General features: G+C 45.6%; 1 protein-coding gene and 1 long non-coding RNA gene across 2 annotated transcripts in view; one reads left to right on the top strand and one right to left on the bottom strand.

Moving 5' to 3' along the window:
• The window catches only part of NPFFR1 (neuropeptide FF receptor 1), a 189,207-nt gene that overhangs the window by 32,077 nt on the left and 144,224 nt on the right, over window positions 1-12,906 (bottom strand). The window contains exon 3 of the mRNA XM_072130509.1: window positions 5,306-5,405. Coding sequence (XP_071986610.1) covers window positions 5,306-5,405 — 100 coding nt within the window. The remainder of the gene's footprint in view (window positions 1-5,305; window positions 5,406-12,906) is intronic.
• Window positions 9,690-12,906, top strand: part of LOC140106230 (uncharacterized) — a 210,155-nt gene continuing 206,938 nt past the window's right edge. Inside the window, exon 1 of the long non-coding RNA XR_011850738.1 lies at window positions 9,690-10,049. This is a non-coding gene — a long non-coding RNA (uncharacterized lncRNA). The remainder of the gene's footprint in view (window positions 10,050-12,906) is intronic.

Genomic DNA, 12,906 nt, shown 5'->3' with positions numbered 1-12,906 from the left:
GCCTTTATTCATTTTAATAAGCGTCAGCCTGTCAGCGCTGTCAGTCGACAGGCGTGTACGCTTATCGGTGATGATGCCACCAGCTGCACTGAAAACCCGCTCGGACAAGACGCTAGCGGCAGGGCAGGCAAGAACCTCCAAGGCGTACAGCGCCAGTTCGTGCCACATGTCCAGCTTTGAAACCCAGTAGTTGTAGGGAGCTGTGTGATCATTTAGGACGATGGTATGGTCAGCTACGTACTCCCTCACCATCTTTCTGTAAAGATCAGCCCTACTCTGCCGAGACTGGGGACAGGTGACAGTGTCTTGCTGGGGTGACATAAAGCTGGCAAAAGCCTTGTAAAGCGTACCCTTGCCAGTGCTGGACAAGCTGCCTGCTCGCCTACTCTCCCTCGCTACTTGTCCCGCAGAACTACGCACTCTGCCGCTAGCGCTGTCAGAAGGGAAATACTGTTTCAGCTTGTGCACCAGGGCCTGCTGGTATTCATGCATTCTCACACTCCTTTCCTCTGCAGGGATGAGAGTGGAAAGATTTTGCTTGTACCGTGGGTCCAGGAGAGTGAACACCCAGTAATCGGTGCTGGAATAAATTCTTTGAACGCGAGGGTCACGGGATAGGCAGCCTAGCATGAAATCTGCCATATGCGCCAGAGTACCAACGCGTAAGAATTCACTCCCCTCACTGGCCTGACTGTCCATTTCCTCCTCCTCCAACTCCTCCAACTCCTCTTCTTCTGCCCATACACGCTGAACAGTGAAGGACTCAACAATGGTCCCCTCTTGTGTCTCGCCAACATTCTCCTCCTCTTCCTCCTCATCCTCCTCCACCTCCACCTCCTCCGATATGCGCTGAGAAACAGACCTGAGGGTGCTTTGGCTATCAACAAGGGAATATTCTTCCCCTGTCTCTTGTGACGAGCGCAAAGCTTCCGACTTCATGCTGACCAGAGAGTTTTTCAACAGGCCAAGCAGCGGGATGGTGAGGCTGATGATGGCGGCATCGCCACTGACCATCTGTGTTGACTCCTCAAAGTTACTCAGCACCTGACAGATATCAGACATCCACGTCCACTCCTCATTGTAGACTTGAGGAAGCTGACTGACCTGACTACCAGTTCTGGTGGAAGTTGACATCTGGCAGTCTACAATCGCTCTGCGCTGCTGGTAAACTCTGGATAACATGGTCAGTGTTGAATTCCACCTCGTGGGCACGTCGCACAACAGTCGGTGAGCGGGCAGTTGGAGGCGGCGCTGCGCTGCCCTGAGAGTGGCAGCATCTGTGCTGGACTTCCTGAAATGCGCACAGATGCGGCGCACCTTCGTGAGCAAATCAGACAGATTGGGGTATGTCTTGAGGAAACGCTGAACTATCAGATTTAACACATGGGCCAGGCATGGCACATGTGTCAGTCTGCCGAGTTGCAGAGCCGCCACCAGGTTACGGCCGTTGTCACACACAACCATTCCCGGCTTGAGGTTCAGCGGTGCCAGCCACAGATCAGTCTGCGCCGTGATGCCCTGTAATAGCTCTTGGGCGGTGTGCCTTTTGTCGCCTAGGCTCAGCAGTTTGAGCACCGCCTGCTGTCGCTTAGCGACGGCACTGCTGCTGTGCCTAGAGCTACCGACTGATGGCGCCGTGCCCACGGATGGTAGTTCGGAGGAGGAGGTGGAGGAGGGGTGGGAGGAGGAGGAGGCATAGTAGGCCTGAAACACCTGGACCGAGGTAGGCCCCGCAATCCTCGGCGTCGGCAGTATATGAGCAGCCCCAGGGTCAGACTCGGTCCCAGCATCCACCAAGTTAACCCAATGTGCCGTCAGCGATATATAGTGGCCCTGCCCGGCAGCACTCGTCCACGTGTCCGTGGTCAGGTGGACCTTGTCAGAAACGGCGTTGGTCAGGGCACGGATGATGTTGTCTGACACGTGCTGGTGCAGGGCTGGGACGGCACATCGGGAAAAGTAGTGGCGGCTGGGGACCGAATACCGAGGGGCGGCCGCCGCCATGAGGTTGCGAAAGGCCTCGGTCTCTACTAGCCTATAGGGCAGCATCTCCAGGCTAAGCAATCTGGAGATGTGCACATTAAGGGCTTGGGCGTGCGGGTGGGTTGCACTATATTTGCGTTTCCGCTCCAGCGTCTGGGGTATGGAGAGCTGAACGCTGGTGGATGCTGTGGAGGATCGTGGAGGCGACGATGGGGTTTTTGTGGCAGGGTCCTGGGCAGGGGGCTGACTATCAGCTGACACAGGGGAAGGAGCAGTGGTGTGCACGGCCGGAGGTGAACGGGCTTGTTGCCACTGAGTGGGGTGTTTAGCATTCATATGCCTGCGCATACTGGTGGTAGTTAAGCTAGTAGTGGTGGAACCCCTGCTGAGCCTGGTTTGGCAAATGTTGCACACCACAGTCCGTCGGTCATCCGGTGTTTCCTTAAAGAACCTCCAGACTTCTGAAGATCTAGCCCTCGCCGCAAGAGCCCTCGCCACGGGAGCTTCACTAGTTGACACATTTGGCGCTGATGCACCAGCTCTGGCCCTGCCTCTCCGTCTGGCCCCACCACTGCCTCTTCCAACCTGTTCTGGTCGAGGACTCTCCTCCGTCTCAGAAGCACTGTGTTCACCCGGCCTCTCAACCCAGCTTGGGTCTGTCACCTCATCATCCTCCGATCCCTCAGTCTGCTCCCCCCTCGGACTTCCTGCCCTGACAACAACTTCCCCACTGTCTGACAACCGTGTCTCCTCATCGTCGGACACCTCTTTACACACTTCCACTACGTCAAGAAGGTCATCATCACCCACAGACTGTGACTGGTGGAAAACCTGGGCATCGGAAAATTGCTCAGCAGCAACCGGACAAGTGGTTTGTGACTGTGGGAAGGGTCCAGAAAACAGTTCCTCAGAGTATGCCGGTTCAAATGCCAAATTTTCCTGGGAGGGGGCAGACTGGGGGGGGAGGAGGCTGAGGTGCAGGAGCTGGAGGAGTGGCGATTTCGGTGACATGGGTGGACTGCGTGGAAGACTGACTGGTGGTGGACAAATTGCTCGAAGCATTGTCAGCAATCCACGACATCACCTGTTCGCACTGTTCTGGCCTCAACAGTGCTCTACCACGAGTCCCAGTAACTTCAGACATGAACCTAGGGAGTGTAGCTCTGCGGCGTTCCCCTGCTCCCTCATCAGCAGGTGGTGTCTCACCCCGCCCAGGACCACGGCCTCTGACCCCTGCAGTAGTTGGACGCCCACGTCCCCGCCCTCGTCCTCTACCCCTAGCCCTCGGCTTAAACATTTTTAAAATGAGAGTTATAACTTTATTTTTTTTTTAACTTTTTTTTGTTTTTTTTTGTTTTTTTTTGTGTTTTTTGTTTTTTTTTGTGTTTTTTGTTTTTTTTTGAGTTTTTAAAACCAAACAATGCTATCCTATTGCTATGGCTATTTTCTAGCCAAGTATCAAAGCACACTACTATGCCAGATGAGATGACACTGAGTTAGTGCCTAATTGAAATCCAACCCCTACTAAATTTTCCCACTTCGGTCTTTGCTATGGATATGTGCGTCACTAAGCGCAGAACACAGCGGTCGCAAGTCTCACTACAAATTGCTCAGAATTGGCTAGTACATGCACTGCAGAAAGTACAGCCACCAGCAGATCAACCAGAAATCAAATATATAGAACGCTACTGTAGGCGTAAGTAAGCTCTTTGTATTCTCCTATGGCTATTTTCTAGCCAAGTATCAAAGCACACTACTATGCCAGATGAGATGACACTGAGTTAGTGCCTAATTGAAATCCAACCCCTACTAAATTTTCCCACTTCGGTCTTTGCTATGGATATGTGTGCCACTAAGAGCTAAACACAACGGTAGCAAGTCCCCCTGCTAATTCCTCACAAAATGGTACTAGATGCAAATTAAAATAAAAAAAGTAGAACGTTATTGTAGCCCTAAGAAGGGCTGTTGGGTTCTTTGAGAATCACTCCTGCCTAACAGTAAGCTAATAGAACACCCTAACGCTTTCCCTGACCAGCAGCAGCTCTCTCCCTAGCGGCATCCAGACACAGAATGATCCGAGCAGCGCGGGCAGCGGCTAGTCTATCCCAGGGTCACCTGATCTGGCCAGCCAACCACTGCTATCGACGTGTAAGGGTACCACGTCATGCTGGGTGGAGTGCAGAGTCTCCTGGCTTGTGATTGGCTCTGTTTCTGGCCGCCAAAAAGCAAAACGGCGGGAGCTGCCATTTTCTCGAGCGGGCGAAGTATTCGTCCGAGCAACGAGCAGTTTCGAGTACCCTAATGCTCGACCGAGCATCAAGCTCGGACGAGCATGTTCGCTCATCTCTATAGATTTCCTTTAAAAGGTTAAATGAAAAAGAATTTTAATAACTTTGCTATTCTGGCTGAATATAACCTTGATTATAAGCATCTGAATGCACCATAGGATTACCATAATAAGACAGTTTTTGTGAATATCGCTCAGTGGAAGAAATTGACTCAACCATACGAGAACACCACGACTGCCTGGATAAGTTCCGAAAAGTGTAGGGCTCCTGGTGCTCTTCCCCAGATTATATTATAACATACATACTACAATTGTAACTGGGTGCGGGCACCCTCCCTGCACTCCTCTGTGTATTGTCAACAGGAGGGATTCCTTAAACTCCAGATGTAGGGTGGCTTGTTGTGTAACCATTTTTACTACTTTTTCTTTAACTTTATTGGTCTCTTAACACCACTTGACCAGGTTGGTTATTGTTTTATTTATATGTCGGGGAGGGGTTTATTAGATTGCTGCTTCTGTGCAGAATTTATTACGCATGGCGAATAATTGCGTGATAATGATGTATGATGTTATCTCTGATGTACCTCAGATAATGCACCTTGTTTTCTGATGCTGTACGGTTTCATTTCTGTGCCAATAAAGCGATTTAAAAAAAAATAAATGTTTGTGTGAACGACTCACCTACATTGAAATTTGCTTTGCGTTCTTGGATAGCTGGTGGTTGACTTACAATTCACCGAAAAGAACAAATATGTGGCAAACATTTGTCCTTCCATAACTTTCCTCTTGGCTCATATGTCCAGATATGTATCACAAGATGACTACTCTTTCCAAACTGCTTGATTTTTGCAAAGTCAAACAGAGGTATCCTATATGGTCAACTAGTAGTTGGGTTGCAAATTTCAGTTTATGGAAGCTTTTACCGGCATAACACAATTTTGTATATAATTTGGTCGATGATAAATAAAAGTTCTTCCAGCCAGGTTATAGTTATTATATTCATTAAACCTGTTTTATTAATGTTATTGTACATACCTTTCCACCGCTATGGCCACCAGGGTAAATACAGATGCAGAGACGGACATTCCTTGGACAAGACCACTCATCTTGCACATGATATTGTCAAAGGGCCATCCTAAAAAAAATAAGAATAACAATTTTTATTACAGCTATACTTCTATTGCTATTAACATGAAACATAATGTTTTTGGTCAATGAAAGGCTACATTTACTGTTATTTATACAATGAAAATCCAGTGTTGGCCTGCAATTTCTCTGTCCCTAGTTTAATGTGAATATTTTAAGATACATTTCTACTTTAAATAATAATAATAATAGACTACAATTTATGACAAAAAGGATTAACAGGGGGGTTAACAATAGAGGTGTGTAATTTAACATTCAAATTAAATATTAAATATTTTGGTGCATTTCCATGACCTAGCTTGGCCAATGTATGAACTGAACTCCCTGCGTGAATGTGATACAATGTCACTGTGGCCATGAAAAATAAAACAATGTAAATTGGATGTATAGCTACAATGCTACGAGTGCTATAGATAATATGATTAAGGCGAGAGTGCTTTACTTATTATTTTTTATCTAAAGCAAGATCTTATCATAAAAACCATGAAAAGCCTTAAACCACAATTGGGATTAGCTTTTCTATGGATTTATTTGTATTTAACAAGAGTAAAAGCCTGAATATCACACTCACCGGAAAAGCTTCTATTCCATATACACTGGGCTATTCTATTCTAAAAACTTTTTAAATTAATTTTTTTGGTTAGCTTTTCACACAATTCTAAAAAAAAATGTATATGAATACCACTTGCTCCAAAATTTGCGGGTAAGAAACTCTTAAGAAAAAAGGCTACAGAAACCTCCCCACAGGAAAACTGTATTGTGCTAAAAACATGATGGTCAACAGTGGTTAGGCCCCATGCACACGACCGTATACAAACGTCCCGAAATACTGCTGGAAAATGGCCTCATGCATTGCAATGGGCAATACAGCCATCCATGTACATGGCCGTATTGTCCACCATACTGTACCGTAAGCAAGCCGTGTGAAAATATAGGGCATGTCCTATTTTCCACTGTATTTCCATTCCAGTCGGCCCATATAAATCAATGGGAACGTATAAAATACGGGCTAAATATGTGCTGCATATGGTTGTGCACCGTATACTGCTGTATTCATGTGCAGTATCCAGAACCAGTGGGAGGTGCATTCTGTAGGCCAGCCAATAGTCAGCCATCCATCATCTGCTAGCCCACCGTATTTTATACTGATACAGTACGGATACAGTGCAATACGTTGCCATACTGTTGCAATATGTCCCGTATTTACGGCCAGAATACAGATATATCTACAGAACAGTAAAGACCATGCGATCCAGTACATGCCTCAGAAAAACAGATGCATGAGATTGTTTAGTCAGAATTTGGAAATGCTTTCAGTTTGCATTAGAAAACACTTGATGATAACACAATTACAAAATATGTGACCATTTTACTGCATATATAAATGGTTTTAATTTTATTAAAGTTTTAAAAAAGAAACGAACATGTGATACCCACCAAACAATAAAAACAAAATGTTAATGGAACGGTTTGATGAATGATGTAATAGGAAACTTGGCAAGACACCCTTGAAAACTATTTTTTACTTCCATGGCTTCTAAAAATATAAACATGTGATACATATTGACGGACATTTGCGCTAGTGTCGCATTATGAAAGAAAGACTAGTGGAACGTGTGACCGTGGCCTGAGGCTGGTGCCACATGTAGCGCTTTGTTTGCGCTTGCAAACGCAGACAAAGTTGCGCCCACCGCGTTGAGTTTTGACCTGCGTTCATTGCATTTGAAACGCATAACAACAGTTGAGGAGAGGTGCTTTGCCTTATTACATCACTGTCAACCATGTTTTGTAAACATTTTCATTTACAAAACGCATCGCAAACGTGATGTTAATGCATGTGTTAACAAAGTGTTAACTGTGCATTTTGTTCACATTAATGTAATTAGGCAAATCATCTCTCCTCAGCTGTTTCAGGGCGCTGTCCCATTTTTCGTTTGCAAAGGCCGCGGTCACACGTACTGCTAAGCGTCCGTCATAACGCGACGCTAGCGCACAGGCGGAGGTCCTCGGCCCGAACGCACATGCGTTTCCAGGGAAACGCATGCAATTGTTAAGCCGATCGCTTAACAAAAGTTTTCTCTGGAAACGCATGTGCGTTCGGGCTGATGACTTGCCCCTGTGCGCTAGCGTCGCGTTATGAACGGACGTCTAGCGATACGTGTGACCGCGGCCAAAAGGTGAAAACACACGTGCCGTTTTTAGGCCGTTTTTAGTTTTTTTAACGCATGCGGTTTTTACGATCTGAAAACGCACTAACTAAAAACGGCCCAAAAACGGCCTAAAAACGCCACGTGTGTCTTCACCCAAAGGCAAACTCAGACAAAAACGCGCCCACCGGGACGGGCCGTGGCTCGATCGCATCGGCGTTTCTATGGAAACGCCTGTGATCAGGAACGAGACATCTGTGTTTAATGCGTTTTTAACGGACTGCTTAAAAACTGACCAAACGGGGTCAAAACGCCATCTGTGGCATCACCCTAAGGACGCGGTCACACGTTGCGTTTTGACCTGCGTTTTCATTGCGTTTGAAACGCATATACAACAGCTGAGGAGGGGTGATTTTCCTAATTACAACACTGTTAACATTTCCGTTTACAAAACGCATAATAAACGCGATGTTAACGTGTGCGTTAACAGCGTGTTGACACATGCGTTTTGTTAACGCATGTGTTAACATTGCGTTTACAAACGTAAACAGTAATGTAATTAGGCAAATCACCTCTCATCAGCTGTTGTATATGTGTTTCAAACTCAATGAAAACGCGACCAAAACGCAACGTGTGAACGCGCCCTCAGGGTGAAGACACACGTGGCGTTTTTAGGCCGTTTTTGGGGCGTTTTTAGTAAGCTTTTTCAGATCGGAAAAAATGCATGCGTTTTTGAGCAGTTTGAATGAAGATAATTGGTCAAACCTGTCAAAAAACGCCCAAAACGGCCTGAAAACGCCAACTGTGTCTTCACCCTAAAATGCAACGTGTGAACGCGCCCTTATGAGAGGAGATTTGCCTAATTACATTGCTGTTATTGCAGTTTTTTAAGGGCACGTTCACATGTGTTGGATCGCGTTTTTTGATGCATTTTTGACACATTCCAAAGGTTTCAGCCTTGATCACATGCTAAGGTTACATTGGGGGACATTTACATAAAGTGTCGGTGTCTGCATTGGCTTTGTTACCGACCTGCTCTCGGAAAGAAGACACACATTTAATATTGTGTAGCTGTGCAGAGACATTTCTGGCGCCGAGACCATTTTCTGTCCCCGAGACCATTTTCTGTCCCGGGGACCAAAATCTGTCCCGAGCACCAGAAATATGTCCAACAGTCCCTGCTAGACCAGTTTTCTTTTGGTCTACTTTCCGCCAGTTTACAGCGCCCAAAAATGGCTGTGACACATATTAATTCTGTCTGAGTTTCCACTCCGCCAAAGCCACGCCCCTTTTCGGAGAAGAGTCGGAGCAGACGGAAAAAGTCATTTTTTCTGTCCCCGACAGCTAATAAATAGGTCTGAGAGCAGAACATGTGGTGAGAGCGCCACAAAACTGGCGGAAACGCCATAGTAAATGTCCCCCATTGTGTTTCCATTACATTTGCTAAAACGCCAAGTAACCTCAGCATGTGAACAATGCTAAAGCCGTTGGAATGCGTCAAAAACACATTGGGGGACATTTACTATGGCGTTTCCGCCAGTTTTGTGGCGCTCTCACCACATGTTCTGCTCTCCGACCTATTTATTAGCTGTCGGGACAGAAAAAATGACTTTTTCCGTCTGCTCCGACTCTTCTCCGAAAAGGGGCGTGGCTTTGGCGGAGTGGAAACTCAGACACAATTAATATGTGTCGCAGCCCTTTTTGGGCGGTGTAAACTGACGGAAAGTAGACCAAAAGAAAACTGGTCTAGCAGGGACTGTTGGACACATTTCTGGTGCTCGGGACAGATTTTGTCCCAGGGACAGAAAATAGTCTCGGCGCCAGAAATGTCTCTGCACAGCTCCACAATATTAAATGTGTGTCTTCTTACCGAGAGCAGGTCGGTAACAAAGCCAATGCAGACACCGACACTGTAAGTAAATGTCCCCCATTGTGCAAATGCACCCTCAAAGAGCACGTCATAATTGGTGAGAACATATCATTGAGGAAAGCTGATCTTCCTCTATTTTATCTCCATTCCTGGTTTGGATAGCAAAAACTGCATCTGAAGTACTGAACGTGTGAATACAGGCTAACAGCATGGGAATCCGCAGCAAAAAAAAAAAAAAAAGTCTAACCTCCTTTGATGTGATTTTTGATGCAGTTTTAATTGCACCTCAAGCAGAGCACATCAATAGACTCCACCTGTAATCACATGGAGCTGATCACTGAGCTGTGTGCTGGTAACTTGCTGTCCACAGCTTTAGATGAGAATACAGGACCATTTATTGGTGGAAGTTGTGGTCAGGAGTCACTGATTTTGAGCAAAGTTTGCAAGAACCATAACATTACAGTATAATGTATAAGTCTGAAAATGGAAAAGCAAACAAGCGCTGACAAGGGACTACTAAAAGTGGACAAGTCCGAATAACAATCCGAGTGGAGCACTGACTTCTGTCTATAGCTAAAGAACCTCAGGACCTCGGTGGCTGCAGAGACTACATAAGGTGAGCTGCACTGTTATGTTCCTCTAGATAGAATTTCCAATATGATGGTTATAGCAGTTACAAAAACCTCCCCAGAGCTTTCACTTCAACTCTGATAAAGATCTTGTTATTCTAAAGTGTCTGAAATAAATGTTCAGTGTATGTTATGAGGCACGTTCCAAAGTCTGAACTTCTATCCTCCAGATATCTGATGTACTGAGACGGCTGATATCACTGACATTCTCCTTATGTTTACTCCTCCTGTTACAAAGTGATTATTCTAATGCTGCGGGGAAATGGTGTTCTGCTAGAATTCAAACAAATCTGTTTTAAGTATCTTTTGGCTGACAACTGAGATTGGAGTTTGTTGATAGGAAAGTCCATATTAAGCTAGGGTTATAAGGTGACATATGCCCAATGCAGAATATCACTGCAATCGTAGCAGCAATGAAAGTCAATGTAACTGCTTTTTAGCTTAAAAAAAAAAAAGTCATCATACTTGAAGTTGGAGCAGATTTAACAATTAAAATACATCAGTATTCTGGCGATTTTGCACAAAAAGTTGTTGGCGTATTATCTTTGTAACACATTTATGTCATTTTGGCTATGGAGAAAGCCCACACCATTCTATGAAAACCTACCTGTCCTCTCCCGATCGGGACCCCAGAGATGCCTGCAAGAACTGCCGGTAAGATGGCGTCTGTGACGTCATCTTACTGGCACAGTGGCAGCCTATGCACGTGCATAGGCTGACACTGCTAAAACTCTGCAATACATCAGTATTGCAGAGTATTATCATGAACAAGCAATCAGATGATTGCTTGTTCATGTCCCATGGTGTAAAAAGTGAAAAAGTAAAAAAAAAGGCCCATAAGCCCCATAACATATAAAGAGACATATAACCCAAAAAAGTCTAAATCATAACAAAAACCCCACATATATAATATCACCGCATCCGTAACAACCCGTTGAATAAAACGCCATTAAAAAAACACTGTTGAAAACCCACCAAAAATTATCATTTTTACCTATTCAATCTTACAAAAAATGCAATAAAAAGTGATTAAAAAAAACATATGTACTCCAGAATGATACTGGTGCAAAGTACAACCTGTCCCGCAAAAAACAAGCCATCAACCTCCTCTGTAGCCAAAAAAGTAACAATGTTATGCCACAAATTTAGTAAAATGTAAGAAAATGTATTCAAGTATGCTATCCCCGTAATCGTATTGACCCATAGAATAAAGATAACATGATTATTAGGTTTAATGGTGAACACGGGGGAAAAAAAAGTAAAAAATCCAGTACAGAATTGATGCTTTTCTACTCCTGTCCTCAAAAATGAGTTCCTAAATTTTCAACAATAAGGGATACAAACCCCAAAATGGCAACACTGGAAAAAGCATCTCGTCCCACAAAAAAATGCAGTCACATGGCCCCAATAACGAAAAAGCTAAGATTTTATAGCCTACAAAAGAGGCCAATGAGGAAACTAAAATCCTGGCAGCTGCAGCACGCTCCTTCCATTCTGTGCCTTGCTGTGCCCCCATAAAACAAGTAACGGCCACATGTGGGGGGTCTCTGTACTTGGGAGAAATTGCAGAACAAATTGTATGGTGGGTTTTCTATTTTTATCTTTTGGAAATGTGTAAATTTTAGGGCTAAATGAACGTATAACTGGCACAATTTGACCATTCTAAATTTCACCTCCATTTTGATTCAATTACTATGAAGATCTCAAGGGGTTAACAATCTTCCTAAAAGCTGTTTCTGATAGCTTGAGGGGTGAAACACCCGAAAATTCTGCCTGACACAGCTCGTTTGATAAGGGGATGATGTGCTGTATATCCTCTCGCACTCCAGCGTCTGGGGTATAGAGAGTTGAAAGTTGCGCATGGAGACATTGGTGGACGCTGTGGAGGCGAAATGGACAGGAAACAGCAGGTGCAGCATGCATGGATGCCTCTGAGGCTGCCTAATCTTGGGATGGAGCTGGCGGTCCGCTGCCAGGCGAGCTTTCGCCTGTCCAAGCCCCTGTCTCTCGGCTCCTCCCCACCCAAAATGGGCCTGTGGGAGCTGTGTGATCATTTAGGACGATGGTATGGTCAGCTACGTACTCCCTCACCATCTTTCTGTAAAGATCAGCCCTACTCTGCCGAGACTGGGGACAGGTGACAGTGTTTTGCTGGGGTGACATAAAACTGGCAAAGGCCTTGTAAAGCGTACCCTTGCCAGTGTTGGACAAGCTGCCTGCTCGCCTAGTCTCCCTCGCTACTTGTCCCGCAGAAGTACGCCCTCTGCCGCCAGCATTGTCAGAAGGGAAATACTGTTTCAGCTTGTGCACCAGGGCCTGCTGGTATTCATGCATTCTCACACTCCTTTCCTCTACAGGGATGAGAGTGTAAAGATTTTGCTTGTACCGTGGGTCCAGGAGAGTGATTACCCAGTAATCGGTGCTGGAATAAATTCTTTGAACGCGTGTAGAGATGAGCGAACACTAAAATGCTCGGGTACTCGTTATTCGAGACGAACTTTTCCCGATGCTCGAGTGCTCGTCTCGAATAACGAACCCCATTGAAGTCAATGGGAGACTCGAGCATTTTTCAAGGGGACCAAGGCTCTGCACAGGGAAGCTTGGCCAAACACCTGGGAACCTCAGAAAAGGATGGAAACACCACGGAAATGGACAGGAAACAGCAGGGGCAGCATGCATGGATGCCTCTGAGGCTGCTTAAACGCACCATTATGCCAAAATTATGGGCAACAGCATGGCCATGAAAGAGTGACAGAATGAAGCTAGATAGCATCTAAAACATCCAATAATTGACCCTGACACTATAGGGGACGGCATGCAGAGGCAGCGGCAGCAGGCTAGAGA

Source organism: Engystomops pustulosus, chromosome 11, assembly GCF_040894005.1.
Source record: "Engystomops pustulosus chromosome 11, aEngPut4.maternal, whole genome shotgun sequence".
NCBI classification, from domain to species: domain Eukaryota; kingdom Metazoa; phylum Chordata; class Amphibia; order Anura; family Leptodactylidae; genus Engystomops; species Engystomops pustulosus.
Note: the sequence above shows the minus strand (reverse complement) of the source record. Positions and strands in the feature narration are given on the sequence as shown.